Genomic DNA, 19,678 nt, shown 5'->3' on the forward strand with positions numbered 1-19,678 from the left:
CAGTTTTGCAAGGAGGGGCGGGCTAATGTAATCGTTCTTCTTCCGGGTAGCTTATTAATTACCTTAATTAAAATATCACTTATTATCTGCCTAACAACGCCAATTGGACTTGGTTAATTACCCCCAGTTTTGGACAGAGAATATTGAGATATATACCTAAGTGAACAAGGCACATTGTGGTACCAAACCCTTGATATTCTACACTATCAGCTGATGCCGAACACTCAACACTCAAAAGTCAAGCGCGGGAAAAATGCAAACGATGTGAGCAGTAACACTGCTTAACAAACCTTGAAATTACTAATTTGAATTTAGATTGCCACATGATACAACTACAAATCGATCGCTAGTTAACTTACAGAGGTATTCCTGTAAATGCAGTACATTTGCGATGGAACCATGTGAACTAAGTTAGAACAAATTGTTGGTGTGTGAAAGGCCGCTATATTTCCCGTCCCAAAGTTCTATTCCATAGTTGCTAACAATAGTTGCTGGTTAAGAGAATTCGTAGCTAACTTTTATAAGAAATATCTCATGGAATAAAGTAACATTTACACCATCTAAAAAGAGACCGCAAGTCACGGGATATCAGGACCGACAGTGATTGGTTAAGCTCAGCACAGTCACGTGATATTAGGACCAACAGTGATTGGTTAAGCTCAGCACAGTTGGTGGTTTCATGGCTTTACCACAGGTTCCCATTGCTAGAGAATATAAAAAGAGAGCTTAGCTACAGAGTGAGAGTCTGTCTGATGGTTTGACATTACCGACCGTAGTGCGGAAATTTCTTACATGCATACTTGTTAATTCATCTGACTTTTACAAGCAGCCCATTAAGGAAAAAGCGCGGGAGTTTAACAGAAATCAACTTGCACATGTACGGGACGGAGAGACAACATCAGGATATATGTGTGTTTCTAGAAGGTTAATAAAAAGGTATGCTTCTTTTTCATTCCATTCTTCAGTAATCATGAAGTGTGCAAACTTACACTTGATACAAATCCGATGCACGATTACCGGGGAATGGTTGTGATGTTTAGCTATATTTGAAGGGAAGAACCTGTCAAGAAACCATAAGAGTTGGTATTGGGTGTGCAGTATCGTTATCTTCAATTCCCTCGAGAATATGTTAAACATCTTATCTCTGTATTTTGACAAACAATGTTACTTCAGTTTCCTTTCTCAACTCTCGTATGCTCACCAGGGAGTAGAAATATCCCCGACTAGATCACTACGTGTCTGGTTGGACTACACAAAGTTAGAGACCATGTGTAAATGTGTTAAACCCTGTGACGATCCTTAACATGTGTAAATGTGTTAAACCCTGTGACGATCCTTAATTTCCATACGATTATTACTACGTCTGTTAACAGTATCTTAGATACCTGCTTTTCCCTGCATACGCTAAATTCCAGAGACTGATCGTACACTGTATTCTTATCACATCTACATTATCAAGTTCTTATCGCAATTACATTATCAAGTTCTTATCTTTACATTATTAAGTTCTTATCTTTACATTATTAAGTTCTTATCTTTACATTATTAAGTTAATAACTTAAAAACGTCAGAGGAAACTTCCTCCAGCTTTCCAAATTGGCTAATCTATCATTATCTATTTTCCTGTGTTAGCAATTACACATATTTCCATCTGACAAAACAGGTGAGTTCCTAATGCTTTTGACTGTAAATCTACACAAATAGGAGGTAGAAGATCTGCTTTTCCGGTTTCGTAACATTTTACATTTCCATGTTGCGTATAATTGAGTAAATAGACAGGATTTTGTAGCTGACAGCTGTGGGCAGAAGAGTAAAGCTGGATAGGGCTTATCTGGACCAGCAAATGTGCTCATTTTAATACCAAACATAATTGCGGTGATGTTATTCAATTGTGCGCTGGGGCCCGGTAATTATTGAATTTTGGTGGATTAAATCTGTGTTTCAATTTGAACCGGTTATTACAGTATAATTGGCGAAATTGTGCATTTAATATAGTGTCACACTGACAAAATAATGAGGTTTTGGGGAGATCTAAATTTAGTTGATAATTAAAAGAAGCCTAGTCGAAAACGTAACTGTTTTATTGAAATAAACCTAAATATTTGATGAGATAATTAAATGAGTATAAATTTTGTTAGAGCTTTTCAATATTACATGCCCAAAATAGATACCTTGCTTACAGTTTTATAGAACTATCAAAATAATATTGGCTGAAAATTAAGTCTCATAGTAAGTATAAGTAAAGCGTGCAATAGTACTATTATATGTAGGCTTTTCAACGTTGAGTCTGATGTAGAGGTAACTACTAACTTGTAGACCAACAATTGAACATCAATAATTGCTATTACCTGTTCTAGTGTATTATATAATTGGTCTAGTGATAAGACCCATTATAGAGTAATGAGTTGTGCACAGAAATATATTTATAACCACCACGCATACGCTGTATAATTAAGTTTGTGGAGCTTATTCACTGGACTACACATTACTCTCGCCATGGTAGAATATATAGAATTTTAGTTACACAGAACATTTAGACGGTTTAGGATGAGAGAGAGAGAGAGAGAGAGAGAGAGAGAGAGAGAGAGAGAGAGAGAGAGAGAGAGAGAGAGAGAGAGAGAGAGAGAGAGAGAGAGAGAGAGAGAGAGAGAGAGAGAGAGAGAGAGAGAGAGAGAGAGAGGACATACACGGAAATATTTATATTAGGGTTAAGGCCAAGGGTAGGATCACGTAGACTACTTGTCTGGGTTAATGTGTACAGAATGCGCATGTTAACTATGTGCACACAGCACAACATGTGCATGTTAACTATGTGCACAACATGTGCATGTTAACTATGTGCACAACATGTGCATATTAACCTGCCGCATATAATCGGTTTGAAGTGGGTTTTGGGGTACTATGTACTATGTACTACGGAGTATTTGGCAAGGTTTAGAGGTCTGTAAACTAGTGAGGTCGGTAAACACTGTAAGGTTTCTCTCCAATTAGACATATCTCACCAGACACGCACCACATACCTGTTTAAGGGGGGGGGGGGGGGGGGGCCAATGGATATTTTTTTGTGAAACTTGATTTCGAGATAGCAGTTGGCCAACAAACTAAGACCAGTGACCGAACTTTTGAGGGGGTCCCGGACCCCAACCGCCAAACGGTGCCCGCGGGGCAGCCACGCCCATATTTGGTCCAAATTAGGCCCAATTTAGCCAAATACCCTGAACATGCCCAAAACCCAAATTTTAGGTGCTCTACTTGTAGCTAGTGGTCTCCTGAACTCGTATATGAAATTTCATCAAGATTGGACAAAAAATGACTGAGTTATGAGCCAAAAACCATATGCCCATATTTGGGCATACGCACCAAATTTGGTAGATTTCGTCCCATAAATTGGTCAAATATCAATATTTTCCACTGAAACTTACTTTATATGAAAGGTAAGCCTAAACTACATATTCTCTGTAAGTTATAGCTTTATATCTGTTTAAATGTGGATACTAAGGCGAAAAGACCACAAAAAATGAACTAAATTGCCCATATCTTGATTCGCGATATTCGCGGAATTGATCTCATTAAAATTGTAACAACTCGATCAGTTTTCAAAATTTTTCCATGAAATTTTCGGAATCGACTCGAAATCGCATTTCCACCTTAGTTTGAGAACAGGTTTTTGATTAAGGCCTCAAAAAAAATTTGGCGGCCAAATTCTGAATTTCTCCGGGAAAATTTTGGAATTTGGCCGCCTAATTTTTTTTGGAGGCCTAAATCAAAAAAAAAAGATTTCGAGTCGATTCCGAAAATTTCATGGAAAAATTTTGAAAACTGATCGAGTTGTTACAATTTTAATGAGATCAATTCCGCGAATATCGCGAACCAAGATATGGGCAATTTAGTTCATTTTTTGTGGTCTTTTCGCCTTAGTATCCACATTTAAACAGATATAAAGCTATAACTTACAGAGAATATGTAGTTTAGGCTTACCTTTCATATAAAGTAAGTTTCAGTGGAAAATATTGATATTTGACCAATTTATGGGACGAAATCTACCAAATTTGGTGCGTATGCCCAAATATGGGCATATAGTTTTTGGCTCATAACTCAGTCATTTTTTGTCCAATCTTGATGAAATTTCATATACGAGTTCAGGAGACTACTAGCTACAAGTAGAGCACCTAAAATTTGGGTTTTGGGCATGTTCAGGGTATTTGGCTAAATTGGGCCTGATATGGACCAAATATGGGCGTGGCTGCCCCGCGGGCACCGTTTGGCGGTTGGGGTCCGGGACCCCCTCAAAATTATGATCACTGGTCCTAGTTTGTTGATCAACTGCTATCTCGAAATCAAGTTTCACAAAAAAATATCCATTGGCCCCCCTTGACTCGTTCTCACAGACAGCTAATACACCAATTATAAAGGCTATATCTTACTATATATAAAGCGAGACGATATATATATATATCCATGCCATTTTACTGACACCACGGCATCAACTTTAACGCAACTTTCCGCAAAAACCGTAAAAGATATAAAACTGAAACTTTTTTGACTGGGTCAAATGCTTTAATGGCCTTCAAATCAGCATGAAAAAATAAAAAATTGGCCAAGGAATAATAATTTTAGTGCCCAAAATTTGGACTCCCGAGTGGTGTCAAAAACGCGAATTAAATAGGTAATAATTATTTTAGTCTCTCGAGTCTTGACACCACTTTAGGGTTAGACGGGTTCCTGCTAGTAATTATAACAAATAATCTGAGAACATATCATGCGAACACATTGAAACGCTGAACAGTTATCTTAACCTGAAAAGAGAAATTTACGGAATTATCAGAAATTATGAACTTTAAGCACTCCCCATGGCCCATATTTGTGAAGACATTTCACTTTTTATACTAGTGTTAATCAGACTGAAGTGTGGTGGAACTAGATGTACGCGGTATAATCAACCATCGCCCAATTAGCAATCTCAGATCTTCCATACGTTCCCTGGTCAAGGAAACTCCGTCTCAATGCAATTAACTTAACCAACCAATTACACACCTGCCACGTGGACAGCTGCAACCAATCAGAGCAGCAAACGGACAAAGTCACGTGTGCGGGTGAATGACGGAGTAGGGTCACGTGACAGTGGTCATTAGAAGAGCAGACTGCGTTATTTTTACAGTGTATGCTATATGTACATGATATGCAGGAGTGTGCCGTCACGTGCCACGGCTCAGAATGATCCAGAAATTTGCAGACATTAAAAACTGCGAGGCTAGAGCTGCACGACATGCTGGACAAATTGCGGTGTAAGAGCAGACTGCAGAGAGACTATCATAAAGTGAACTCCAGAACATGCTAGCTAAGACAAGATGACGATTAAGGTTTGAAACGATTTGTATATCAAATCATCGTTTCTAACCTTAATCGAATGCTCTTTATGATAATATCTTTGCTCAAACTCTACGCTACAATGAATCCAACATGTCGTGCAGCTCTTGCCTCGCAGTTGTCTGCAAATTTCTTTTTTATACCCTCAACAGTACTATCCTATAATATAACAAATAATTTCAGCTCGCTATGTAACCAGGCCGACAAGACCTGAATATCTTCAGCGTGAACCTTAAAGTTAAAAGATTTTATTACCAAAGAAAACAATTGAATGACTAAACGTCGAATTTATGTTTTAGTAATAACTTGTATATCACAATATTACGATTTCAGACCTCGGACCAGACAATGGAAACTTTCTAAAACCCTTTTTACCGTGAAACGATTTCATATCAGAAAGTATTATACTCAACAATTGTAACGAGTTCTCAACTCCTAGATTACACGGGAACAAATCTGCTTCTTTACAATAACTATGCAAAATATGTATCAATCTAATTACGAATACAAATTGTTATAATGATTATGTTTACGTTCAAGTTCCCTACGCTTTACTATTTAAACTAGCATCCAAACATTTTATGATAGTTAATCCAACAAACGCGCACCATGACCATTAACAAATAACCAAAGCACTATGTACTACTAAATCCAATATCGCATTGGTATGAAAATAAAGCTCAAAATAACATCATTTCAATAAAGCGATAAATATACCGATTCAACTAATAACTAACTAAAAATGCATGTATTTAATATTCAGTTCGGCTGGTGTTCAACTTTTGTTCAATCAATGATTCTTGAGAATGATAGATGAAAGAACTCAAGAATTATTTTGTGACAATTTTTTGACCAACGAAAAATAATTATGGCTGCGAAAGGAAAGTTATATTATTTATCAATAGAAATCTAAAAAATGTCTATTAATGTTAATGGTGTTCAATAAATTAATATCATAATCTAGCTCATCATAATAGTAACCTATGTAATAATCAGATGATCACGAGAGTTTGTGTAGATCTTATCAGCACGGTTAAGTTGCGACAAATCTCTTGCACCGACTCACTCCAAATCCACATCCAAACTATTCATCGGCATTCGTGTCTTTTGAGTATCTGATTTCGAAGTTGGCGTCGCCTGAATCTTCGATCTTCTTCTCGTTGACGTAAGCGCTGCAATCAAGATAGGTTTCCAAAGAATCTGTCTCGCTCATTGCAGCTTGTTTTATCTCTGAGAAATTGATGAGTGAGAAGTGAGATGACAATTCTAATGAATTTAAAGTAGATTAGAGAATAGAAAAGTCAAGAAAATACATAAAAGTTAAAACTCCTAGACAGGGCCAGCGAGACAGATATCTTCAACAGAAAAACATGTCAGATAAAGAATAACTTACTGTTCAAGGTTATCTCGATAGCCTGCATGGGCTGCAGACCATTCTCTGCCTTGGAGGTATAAGGGTAGTACGCTTTCAGTGCTGCAGCGATTTCGACTTCTTTCTGCATTTCCATATCGAACTGAAAATGATTGATACGTGATTTACCTTTCAAATAATGATAAAATTATGAATAAAATCTGAGATTTTTATGGAAAACATAATCATCATGTGTGTAGTGTGTAGTTTTGTTACGCGTTGATTATTGAGCTCTCTTATCTCATCGCTTATCGGGGCTAGGTGGCCTAGTGATCAGAGCATCCGCCTTCTGCGCAGAAAGTTCAGGGTTCGAATCCCAGTGTCACCTAGCCTAGGGAGTAGCTAAGGAGTAAGGATCCATTGGATCTATGCGATCTTCTCGGTCGACTCAGCCGAATGATAAGAAACTTAATTTAGGGTTAAATGAGGACCTGAGGGGTACCTGTTGAAAGTTCAAGAAACTTCCTAGGATAACCCTTCAGTGAATACATTATCCCCCCATTATGGGAAATGTGGACTTTGACTCTACAATGTGGTCACGTGAATATTTGGGCATGTTTGCCGATGCTGCTAATGATCTTGGTTGTTGGGTTGAGGAAGTGATGAAGACAATAGACTGTGTAGTGATAAAGATAGTCATATTAGTATTACATTAGACAAGTTCAAGAAACTATATATAAGGACCTTTTAGTAAAGCACCTTTTTGATGCATTTTAGGGTATTGTTGTATATACGGATCTCTTTCTTAAAGCGGCAACAAAAATAGAGGAAATGAAAAGTGACATGATTTATGCTCAGAAAATTATTCAGTTGCAAGGCAAGGGGAACTCTTGGAGTTTGAACATAAAGACTAAAGAGCTAGATTCAGTCCAGAGAACCTTTAAAACCGCTATAGAAAATATTGTTCAAGCTGAGTCTGAGATTAAGTTTTACAGTGCTGCTGTAACAAAACGTTCCCCCAGCTCTGCCTCCACTTTCACGGCAGAGAACTCGAAGAAAGTAGTTCAGAATGTGGTAGCTGAAGAGGATCTCAGCAAAAACATGTTGATTTTTGGTCTCAAGGAGTATGCTCAGTATGCAGGAGAGAAACTCGGCAATACAATTTGTGATGTGTTTGAACAAATGGCAGAGAAGCCACGCTTCGAAGCTGCTCGAATTGGGAATAAAGCTACTAAAAAACATAGGGCTGTCAAAGTATCATTTGGAAGCTCTAGCACCGTTCATCAGATACTGATTAAAGCTAAAGAACTCAGACTGTCTCAGTGTGTTAAAACTGTCTTTATTTCACCGGATCGGTCGCCGGAGGAGCGAGCAGTACATAAACAGTTTGTTCTAGATTTGAAGAGGAAGGTCAAGGAAAATCCTAAAAGTAATCTAGGTAAACTATAGGTAAAAATATAATATTAATCATAAGCTAAAATGTACTAATCTTTGTATTCTAAATGGGGAAAAAGAAGAAACATTGTCAGTCAGTCGAGAAAATTGTCAGTCAGGCTATATGGCAGCTTTGTAGATGTTGTGACTATGCTAGTAGTGGTCCCAGGCTTGCGACTGGAATTGCGGTGTTAAATCGATTTAATGGTACCAACGATCCACCTCCCACTTGTTGTTTGGTACTTAGCAATAATTAATATATACGTTATTTTATCAGGACATAATTTTTTGGCCATTTTATATGAACTCTTACACTTTATATTTACTGAGAATATACATGAATTCTGGAGTTTAAATTATTAATATATCTCTTATGTCACCATGCCAGCCGCTTTGAAGTCGGCAATTTTTATTTTTTTAATATTGGTTGTTGATATATATAAGCGGGATGTAAATGCTTTGCCTTTATTTCATTTCATTTTATTTCATACGTTTGTGTGAACCTAACAAATATATAGAGTTAAGTTTCCCAATTTCCCAAAAATTTATAATTAGATGTACTCACTGGAGGGTCCAAGTTTCCAGATCCAGTTTTTCCCACGCTCCAATTGCAATCAAAAGACAACGTCTTTTTTTCTGGAGTCCAATTGTAAATCTGAATTATTGGATAGTTTGGTGAGAAAAATGGGTTATTGGTAGGTGCAGCTCTCCGTCAAGGTACTGTTGATTGTTAAACCAATTGATGTTACGTACTTACCATAATACTCGAATTAACATTTTAATTAACATTTTAATTTAATCACGAATAGCAAATCTAGAGAAATAGCTGTGAACAATTTTTATTTAGGTATTTAAACTTTTAAAACTAAAATTGTTCAAAAATACCCACGGGTACCCACCCTGTTAAGTCCAATATAGAAACATCCCACTTTATCAGAGTCTTTATCGGAGTTGAAGGGTTTTGATTGGTTGTAACATTTTCCAAGGTTAGCTTCGCTCCAATCGAAAAATCCGACGCCCTTGTTATCCTTTGCAGCTGCAGAGAGAATAAACCACTTTTAAACAGAGCTGAGTATCGACAGAATTATGTTGTGGTTTTACAACATACAATTAAACCATGCTTCAAGATAATGAGAGATAAAAATAAACGTATACAAATAAATTTATTATATTTACCATTTTTTTATTCAAGATATTTAAAAATTAAAATGAACGTATAAAAAATAAATTTACTGTATTTTTCTGCTAATTTGTCGGCTGCCACCCTGTACTTATTCCATTCTTCTTCTTTCTCGAAGTTCATGATGTACAAGTCTGGGGAAGGGGCTGCTAGCTCTGAAACAAAAATTCAACTCAACTTGTCATGAATGCAAATAGCAGAGCAAGCCAGAACCGTTATTATGCGATCTTGATCATATACTAGTGATCCATTTATTACTTCGCACATAAATTTATAAAAATTATAATAAATAAAATTCTAAAATGTATTACCTGCTTCGACATTAAAATCACACCCAACACCCAACAAAAATACGTTTAAGTCATACAAGTGAGACTCAAGTATGGAAAAATGAAATATGCCAGCCAATACAGTGGGCAGGCCACGTACCCTATGCCAGTGGGCAACCCCTAGCCCACTAGAGCCCTTAATTTGTTGTAAAATTGAGGTTAATAATTGGCTATTTGATCAGTTAACCTCACATATTACAATTTCTTAACAATTTGTTGCTCCAATCTCGAATACAAAAACTATAATCTGCCCTTAAGGTTAACATATTTTAACAAAAATCAGTCCTGTGCTGTGGCTCTCCTAAAAAATGTATTTACCACTTTTAAAACTTATCTTCTTCTAGTAGAGCTTTAAATTTAATATCCGTTTCATCTCAAAATTGAAACATCTGTTTCCGAGATAATTACAATCAAATGATACGATATGTAGCGATGTAACAGAATTCTTCCCCTGGCCCTAGCTGTTTTTACGAGGTAAATTATAGACAGTTGCGTGACGGCTATAGCTAGAACCTCATACCTTAGTTCCCAAAAATTTGTGTGCAATTAAATTGAGCACAATTTATTTGAGCCCGAAAAATTTGGGCAAAAAATTTGAACTCATTTGGGCGACCGAAAATTTGGGCACAAATTCTTCGAAAAATGAACGATTTTCCACTAAAATTTCAGTTAGATATTTGCCTTAGTTCATTATTATTCCTTATTATTCCAGTCATTTTGCTTTCAATTTTAAGCATGTAGGTGGTAGTCTGAGTTGTTTCACATTATAAAATTTACGATCTGCCCAGTAACTACTAAAAAATACAGTGATGATGGCACAGTACAAAATGATAGATTTATACAATAGTGATATTTAGTCTCTCAATCAGATAGCATATTTAAAAGGGAGGCCAGATGACATAAGGAAAGGCTTTGAGAAGTCGGGTATAACTGATGCTTGTAGATCAGACTTTACGGTGGATGATAATCCATTTGCAGATCTTGTTTAAATCTGAAAATCTCTAGCTCTCCGTACCTCTAGCCATTTGTTTTATTAGTAGCTGTTAGCTATTCCAGTAATTTCTATTCATTTAAAATATAAGCCTTTTTAATTGGTCAAGCCATGAATGACAGATTAGAAAACTAAAATTTCAAATATTATTTCACTTGGATATGAAGAAAAAGCCATCTTTCTATAGATTTCAGGGCCACAGGCCAAATGCCAAAAGTTTGGTTAGCAAAAAATTTAGCAGACGGAAAAGATTAACGCAATTAATTTGGTCTGCAAAAAATTTGGGCGAGAGGCCCGCTCAAATTTTTTGTCGCCCAAATTTTTGGGAATTAAGGTATCTTAGCTTTCACTTTGGAGCAAAAAATATCTACATGACATTTTAGGACAAGGCCTTGAAGTACATGTGTGCCAAGTTACAAGGTCTCAATTTGTAAACTGTAAATGATAGTTTTTTTTAAAACAAAATTTCATTTCAGGTAAATTTATCAACATTTTGGGATTTTAGACATGAATATCAAATTGCTTAACATGAACACCAGATTTGGATTCACATACTAGGTTTGATGGTACGTCCGATAACTGTAGGCTTGTCATCGTCCAGGGTTTGCAGCATCACTATCAGGCAGACGGCGAAGAAAGCTGCCAAACAAGCGTAGAAGAAGAAGTAGAAGATTATAAGTTTTCCTGAAAATATAATCTCTTCGAATGCTTCCCAAAATTACCTACTATTATATGAACAGTGCAGCATTCCTGGTATTGACAAAAGCTACCACAAAATGTCATTCAGGTAGAAGCTGAAACTATTCTCCAATAATGTAAAAACTGATCAACAATTCTTTTTTTAAATGTGAAATATTGTGGTAAAACCGATGAGAAGATATCAGTGTATACATGCTATGATGTATGATGAAATGTATGGTTTTAAAGTATTTTACCCCAGTCTTCTTTAGAGCGTGAGTGGATCAGGGACGTTCCAGCATTTTTGAGATACATGAGTGATGTTGATGGACCAGGATCGTCAATTGGATCATACTGTGGCATGATCTATGATCTAGCTATGAAAGTGTGAAAGGTGAAATGAATCGTTTGTATGAGTTGTAGATATGATGAAATGAAATGAAAAATAGCTACATGTCATTTTAGGACAATACCTTGAAGTATACGTGTGCCAATTTGTAAACTGTAAAAGATAGTCTTTAAACAAAATTTCATTTGAAGTTTTCATTTACAATAGATTACATGTAAACCTAAATTTCTGATGCACAATATCTCAAGAACAGAAACCTTTTTTCGATACCAATTCAAAAAATACTTTATTAAATTTTTTGTACAGTGCTTAAATGTATCATTTAGGAGATACTCTGAAAGACCTTCATTGGCTGCCCATCAGTTACAGAATTCAATACAAATTATTACTTCTTGTTTATAAATGTCTTAATGGTATGGGACCAGATTATTTAAGTACAATGTTGAAATTTGCTAATATAATTTACAATTATAATCATCTTATCTACTTGACAGAACCTAGGGTACATACACAGTATGGAGAGAGATCGTTTCAGAAAGTTGGCCCTAAATTATGGAATGAGCTGCCTCTTGAAATTAAGAACTGCATGTCGTTGGACTCTTTTAAAGTGTATCTAAATACGTTTCTTTTCAAGCGTGCTTATGATATTCCTGAATAGTTTCTTAAACTAATAAATACCTCTTTTAACCATAGAATTTTTAAATATTTTTATTGAAAAATGCATACCCTTTATCTTGTTATTTAGTGCATCAAGTCTTTAAATTTGTTGTATGATGAAATTATTACTATAATTTGTATCTTATTCTGATGGCATCAATCTACCTCAGCTCTGTCAAGGCTATGTCATTTAGACATCTAATTAAACTCCCTGTTGATGTGGTACACTCACAATATCCTAAGATAGTTGTTCACACCATCCAGGGGGCAGGGAGTAAAGACTTTATTTCTGTTGACCCTATACCAAGTGTAACCTAGACTAGTCTAGGGAATTAGCTCAGAATCCATTGGATCTTTGCTATGTTGCACATCTGTGTTATGTCTCCTTGGTTGACTCAGCCAAATGATTGGATAACCGTAATTAAGGGTTAAATTAGGGGCCCTGCCAAGAGATAAGGAATCTTGCTATGGTAGCCTTCAGTAGATCTACATTCTACATCATCCTGTACATTGTAGTTTTTACTACATTTTAAACATTATTGTAGTATTATCTACCCTCTATACCCTCTATACCCTCTTATTATTATATACCTTGATTGACACTTTTATACCCTGTACTAATCATATTACCCTCAGGGTTTGTTTGCAATCGAAAATCGTCACGTGCCACGGCACAGAATGATCCAGAAATTTGCAGACTTAAAAACTGCAGCAAGCCAAGAGCTAGAGCTGCACGCAAGCTGGACACATTGCGGTGTAAGAGCAGAGAGACTATCATAAAAAGAACTCCAGGACATACCAGCTAAGACAAGATGACGATTAAGGTTTGAAACGATTTTTATATTAAATCATCGTTTCTAACCTCCCTAACCTTAATCGAATGCTCTTTGATCGAACTCTACAATGAATCCAACATGTCGTGCAGCTATTGCCTCGCAGTTGTCTGCAAATTTATATTAAATAATAGTTTTCATACCCTCAACAGTGCTATCCTATAATATAACAAATAATTTCAGCTCGCTATGTAACCAGGCCGACAAGACCTGAATATCGTATGATTATTATTTCCCTATTTACGATCGGACGTGCACAGTGGTAAACATATTTGAATTTCATTCTGTTTTTGAGCTTTTTAATTTTATTCACGCGAGAAAACTATTATATCTTCCTGACTGAAATTGTTGTCGAAGCGTGAACCTTAAAAGATTTTATTGCCAAAGAAAACAATTGAATGACTAAACGTCGAATTTATGTTTTAGTAATAACTTGTATATCACAATATAACGATTTCAGACCTCGGAAACTTTGTAAAACCCTTTTTACCGTGAAACGATTTCATATCAGAAAGTATTATACTCAACAATTGTAACGAGTTCTCAACTCCTAGATTACACGGGAACAAATCTGCTTCTTTACAAAAACTGTGCAAAATATGTATCAATCTAATTACGAATACAAATTGTAATAATGATTATTCTTACTCCAAGCTCCTCTACGCTTTACTATTTAAACTAGCATCCAAACATTTTATGATAGTTAATCCAACAAACGCGCACCATTAACAAATAACCCAAGCACTATGTACTACTAAATCCAATATCGCATTGGTATGAAAATAAAGCTCAAAATAACATCATTTCAATAAAACGATAAATATACCGATTGAACTAATAACTAACTAAAAATGCATGTATTTAATATTCAGTTCGGCTGGTGTACAACTTTTGTTAAATCGATGATTCTGAGAGTGATTGATGAAAGAACTCAAGAATTATTTTGTGTTAATTTTTTGACCAACGAAAAACAATTATGGCTGCGAAAGGAAAGTTATATTGTTTATCAATAGAAATCTAAAAAGTGTCTATTCACGTTTATAATTCTTGTTCAATTTCGAACGAAAAATCGGTACAAGTAAACAAAATGCTATCGATAGTTTTGAAATCCGTAATTACAAAATCGCCTTCAATCTTAGTACACAAAATAAAATCATTATAAATAGGTATATATAATAGTAGAATTTAGAAAACTGATCAGTTTTGCAATGTTAATGGTGTTCAATAAATTAATATCAAAATCTAGCTCATCATAATAGTAACCTATGTAATAATCAGATGATCACGAGAGTTTGTGTAGATCTTATCAGCACGGTTAAGTTGCGACAGATCTCTTGCACCGACTCACTCCAAATCCACATCCAAACTATTCATCGGCTATCGTGTCTTTTGAGTATCTGATTTCGAAGTTGGCGTTGCCTGAATCTTCAATCTTCTTCTCGTTGACGTAAGCGCTGCAATCAAGATAGGTGTCGAGAGATGCTGTCTCGTTCATTGCAGCTAGTTTATCCTCTGAGAAATTGATGAGTGAGATTCAACAATTCTAATGCATTTTAAGTCTTAAAGAATAGACAAGTCAAGAAAATACATAAAACTTCAAGACAAGGCCAGCGAGACAAATATCTTCAACACAAAAACATGTCAGATAAAGAATAACTTACTGTTCAAGGTTATCTTGATAGCCTGCATCGGCTGCAGACCGTTATTTTCCATGGAGGTCCAAGGGTAGTACGCTTTCAGTGCTGCAGCGATTTCGACTTTTTTCTGCATTTCCATATCGAACTGAAAATGAATGATACGTGATTTACCTTTCAAAGCTCGTACAAAATTTTTAGAAATCTTAATTGAAAAGTTGGCCCTTTTTGGCCCCTTGCCCAGATTTTACGCCGAGTCTGAGATTAAGTCTTACAGTGCTGCTGTGTCAAAACATTCCCCCAGCTCTGCCTCCACTTTCACGGCAGAGAACTTGAAGAAAGTAGTTCAGAAGCGCCGGCTCCTCGCCCACCCATCGCGATCGCCCACCCCTTTTAAAAATCCTGCGCACGCCCCTGTTGGGAAAGTAACTTAGCCGCTGCAAGCGAAGCGAGCGGGCCACAGAAGGGTCTGAAAATGGGTTTGGGAGGAAATTTTTAATTATGTGGATATGGGTATCTGCATGCTTATAAACAGTAAAGGCTGGGGTCCCCAGGTTGTATGGCATATGATAAAATACGCCATCACGGATCGGGAAATTGAGCGGCCATCCACAAAAGAAAAGCGGCTGCATTTCTTGTTGGTCTCAAGGAGGATGCAGATACAGGAGAGAAACTCGGCGATAAAATTTGTGATGTGTTCGAACAAATGGCAGAGAAGCCACGCTTCGAAGTTGCTCGAAATGGGAATGAAGCTACTGAAAAACATAGAGCTGTCAAAGTATCATTTGGAATCTCTAGCACCGTTCATCAGATACTGCAGTTCAAAGCTAAAGAAATCAGACTGTCTCAGTGTTTTAAAACTGTCTTTATTTTACCGGATCGGTCGCCGGAGGAGCGTGCAGTACATTTAAACAGTTGGTTCTAGATTTGAAGAGGAAGGTCAAGGAAAATCCTAATATTGTATACGTTATTTAATCAGGACAGGTAGAATTTGTGAGATAGATGAGTGAGATATTTAAATACAATAGGGGCAGCTCTAGCTGGTCAGACCCCACAATATCATGAAATAACGTCAATAATGTCATTATTTGCGTATAAAGCCGCTTATTGGATATAATGTCGACGTTATGCCGCTTATAGGATATAATGTCAATACAATGTCGCTTATAGGATATAATGTCGATACAATGTCGCCTTTTTGGATATAATGTCGATACAATGTCGCTTATTGGATATAATGTCGATGTAATGTCGCTTATAGGATATAATGTCGATACAATGTCGCTTATTGGATATAATGTCGTATAATGTCGTATAATGTTGTCTAAAGACAGTGACATTGTGGGGTCTGGCCAGGTGCCCAAATAGAATATAGATATTACATAATTTTTTGGCCATTTTATGAACTTTTACACTTTACATTTACTAAGAATATACATGCATTCTGGCGTTTAAATTATCACTTTGTCACAATGCCAGCCGCTTTGAAGTCGGCAATTTTTATTTTTAATAATATTGGTTGACAGTTGTTGATATAAGAGGGATGTAAATGTAAATTTCATTTCGTTTAACTTCCTACGTTTGTGTGAACCTAACAAATATGTAGAGTTAAGTTTCCCAATTTCCCAAAAATCTATAATTAGATGTACTCACTGGAGGGTCCAAGTTTCCAGATCCAGTTTTTCCCACGACCCATTCGCAACCGAAAGACAACGTCTCGCCTTCTTCTGGAGCCCAATCGTAAATCTGAATTATTGGATAGTTTGGTGAGCAAAATGGGTTATTGGTAGGTGAAGCTCTCCGTCAAGGTACTGTTAATTGTTAAACCAATTGATGTTACGTACTGACCATAATACTCGAATTAAAATTTTAATTGATCACGAATAGCAAATCTAGAGAAATAGCTGTGAATATTTTTTATTATTTAAAACTAAAAATTGTTCAAAAATACCCACCCTGTTAAGTCCAATATAGAAACATCCCACTTTACTTTCATCACTGTTTTTGGGGTATTGTGACTCGAAACATTCTCCAAGGTTATCAAAGCTCCAATCGAAAAATCCGTCGCCCTTATCTTTGTTACCCTCTGCGGACAGAATAAACCATTTTTAAAGTGAGCTGAGTATCGACAGAATTATGTTTTGGTTTTACAACATACAATTAAAGCATGCTTCAAGATAATTAGAGATTAAAATAAACGTATACAAATAAATTCATTATTTACCATTTTTTAATTCAAGATATTTAAAGATTAAAATGAACGTATAAATTATAATAAATTTACCGTATTTTGCTTTTAATGCGTCGGCTGCCACCTTGTATTTATTCCATTGTGCATCGTTCTTGAAGTTCAAGATGTACAGATCTTGGAAAGGGGCTGCTAGCTCTGAAACAAAAATTCAACTCAAGTCATGAATGTATTAAAAAGCAGAACAAGCCAGAACTGTTATTATGCGATCTTGAATTTGATAATAATAATAAATTTAAATTTAATAAATTGATTCAAAGGGAAACAAATTCCTCTGTAAATTTAATAACACCGCTTTTAAGATAAAACTTTTACTCAGCTTGAGCAGTGTTAAAACTTGTCATCCCAGAAAATAAAATGAATACGTATGTATTATTTACCGCCTTTAAAACCCATATTCTTCTGGTATCTAGCTTTAAATTTAATATCCGTTTCATCTCAAAATTGAAACATATATTTCTAAGATAATTACAATCAAATGATATGTAGCGATTAACAGAATTCTGCCCCTGGTCCTAGCTGTTTGTAGACAATGACGGTTAACCTCATATCTTAGTTTGTGCTTTGGAGCAAGAAAATTAAAAATATGTACATGTCATTTTAGGACAAGGCCTTCAACATGTGTGCCAAGTTACAAGGTCTCAATTTGTAAACTGTAAAAGATACTTTTTAAACAAAATTTCATTTTGAGGTGTTCATTTACAACAGAATTACATGTAAACCTAAATTTCTGAGGCACAATTTGACCAAAACCCATAATTTGGTAGAGTGGACCGCTGCTAGTATCTCTTTTTCCAAAACAAAAGGAAATGATATTAATTTGAAAAACTGTCTGCAAATTCTACGGCATTAGGAAATTTTCGACATCAACCTTTTGGGATTTTAGAGATGAATATATTGAATATCAAATTAGATTCACATACTAGGTTTGTTGGTACGTCCGATAACTGTAGGCTTGTCATCGCTCAGGGTGTTCAGCATCACTATCAGGCAGACGGCGAAGAAAGCTGCCAAACAAGCGTAGAAGAAGAAGTAGAAGATTATAATTTTTCCTGAAAATATAATCTATTTGAATGCTTCCCAAAATTATCTACTATGAACAGTGCAGCATTCCTGGTATTGACAAAAGCTACCACAAAATATCATTCAGGTAGAAGCTGAAGCTATTCTCCAATAATGTAAAAACAATTCTTTTAAAGATGTTGAAATATTGTGATAAAACTGATTCGAGAAGATATCAGTGTATGCTATGATGTATGATGTAATGTATGGTTTTAACTTGTATTTTACCCCATCGAATGTTCTTCAGAGCGTGAGCGGATCAGGGACGTTCCAGCATTTTTGAGAATGAGTGATGTTGATGGACCAAGATCGTCAATTGGATAGAACTGTGGCATGATCTATGATCTAGCGACTAGCTATGAAAGTGTGTGAAATGAATCGTTTGTATGAGTTGTAGATATGATGCACACATTGACTTCAATGTCACTAATAACTGAATATCATAAGAATTTACCCCAACTAGAACCCCCTCTGCCAAAAACTGTGTGATCATCTGGGTTGTAGAGAAAAGTACAAAATCCTTTGAATCCCTCAACATATTTGTTGGGTTTCTTTTCTTTCACTTCTTCACCCATGTCTGGAAACCCTAGAACCCTAGAATGATAACGAAAAATAAGAGAAAACAATCAACTTGATAAATTTTGAATAAATTATTTGTCAACTAAATTCTTTATAAAATTTTGTGTACACTTAAATTGATCATTTAGGAGGTACTCTGAAAGACCTTCAATCTTTTTGGCTGCCTATCAGTTACAGAATTCAGTACAAGTTATTACTTCTTGTTTATAAATGTCATAGTGGTATGGGACCAGATTATTTAAGTATTCAAATTTGGTAATTATAATAATCGTATATACTTGATTGTATGTGGCAAAGAAGTGTTTTATAAATCTTAATTCCACTGGGAGGTTTGATTAGGTTTTTAAAATAGGATAATGTTTTGATAATTTTTTGAAAAATATTGTATCTGATAAATAATTAATGTTGGTGGGGTTATATTTATTATATATTTTTCAGTGCAATGGTATTTTTTAGAGATGTGTTTGATGTGATGTCATAAATTTTACTTTACTTTACTTGACTGAACCAAGGGTAAATACACATGGAGAGAGATCGTTTCAGAAAGTTGGCCCTAAATTATGGAATGAGCTGCCTCTTGAAATTAAGAACTGCATGTTGTTGGACTGTTTTAAAGTGTATCTAAAAACGTTTCTTTTCAAGCGTGCTTATGATATTCATGAATAGTGTACTGCCTCTTTTAATCAAAGATTGCTTTTCTCAGGTTTTCTTGAGTCCTGAAGTGTTTTTGTTGAACACCTGTGTGCATTTTAAGTTGTTGTTCCACTGTAATATAAACTTTTAAATCAATATTATTATTTCTATCTTATTCGTATGGCATCAGTCTACCTCTGTCAAGGCATCTGTCATTTAGACATCTAATTGGGTCCCTCTGTTGATATGGTACACTCACAATATCCTGAGATAGTTGTCAACACCATCCAGGGAATAAAGACTTTATTTTTGTTGAGAGACTACTATACCAAGTGTAACCTAGACTAGTCTAG

At 35.7% G+C, this 19,678-nt stretch overlaps 2 protein-coding genes across 2 annotated transcripts; both read right to left on the bottom strand.

Moving 5' to 3' along the window:
• Positions 1-5,639: 5,639 nt before the first annotated feature.
• On the bottom strand, positions 5,640-11,718 carry LOC134817165 (sodium/potassium-transporting ATPase subunit beta-3-like). The gene is made up of 7 exons (XM_063826295.1): positions 11,588-11,718; positions 11,208-11,336; positions 9,386-9,487; positions 9,052-9,188; positions 8,718-8,807; positions 6,761-6,881; positions 5,640-6,597 (listed from the first exon to the last, which is right to left on the bottom strand). The coding sequence occupies exons 1-7, from the start codon at positions 11,691-11,693 to the stop codon at positions 6,452-6,454; spliced, it is 831 nt and encodes a 276-aa protein (XP_063682365.1). The 5' UTR covers positions 11,694-11,718; the 3' UTR covers positions 5,640-6,451.
• A 1,850-nt stretch (positions 11,719-13,568) lies between these two features.
• LOC134817166 (protein ATP1B4-like) lies at positions 13,569-18,712 on the bottom strand. Its single transcript, XM_063826296.1, has 7 exons — positions 18,568-18,712; positions 17,975-18,103; positions 17,088-17,189; positions 16,759-16,889; positions 16,457-16,549; positions 14,831-14,951; positions 13,569-14,681 (listed from the first exon to the last, which is right to left on the bottom strand). The coding sequence occupies exons 1-7, from the start codon at positions 18,686-18,688 to the stop codon at positions 14,536-14,538; spliced, it is 843 nt and encodes a 280-aa protein (XP_063682366.1). The 5' UTR covers positions 18,689-18,712; the 3' UTR covers positions 13,569-14,535.
• Between the last annotated feature and the right edge of the window lie 966 nt (positions 18,713-19,678).

The sequence above is a fragment of the Bolinopsis microptera genome, chromosome 6 (assembly GCF_026151205.1).
Source record: "Bolinopsis microptera isolate Bmic1 chromosome 6, MBARI_Bmic_1.0, whole genome shotgun sequence".
Classification (NCBI taxonomy): Eukaryota; Metazoa; Ctenophora; class Tentaculata; order Lobata; family Bolinopsidae; genus Bolinopsis; species Bolinopsis microptera.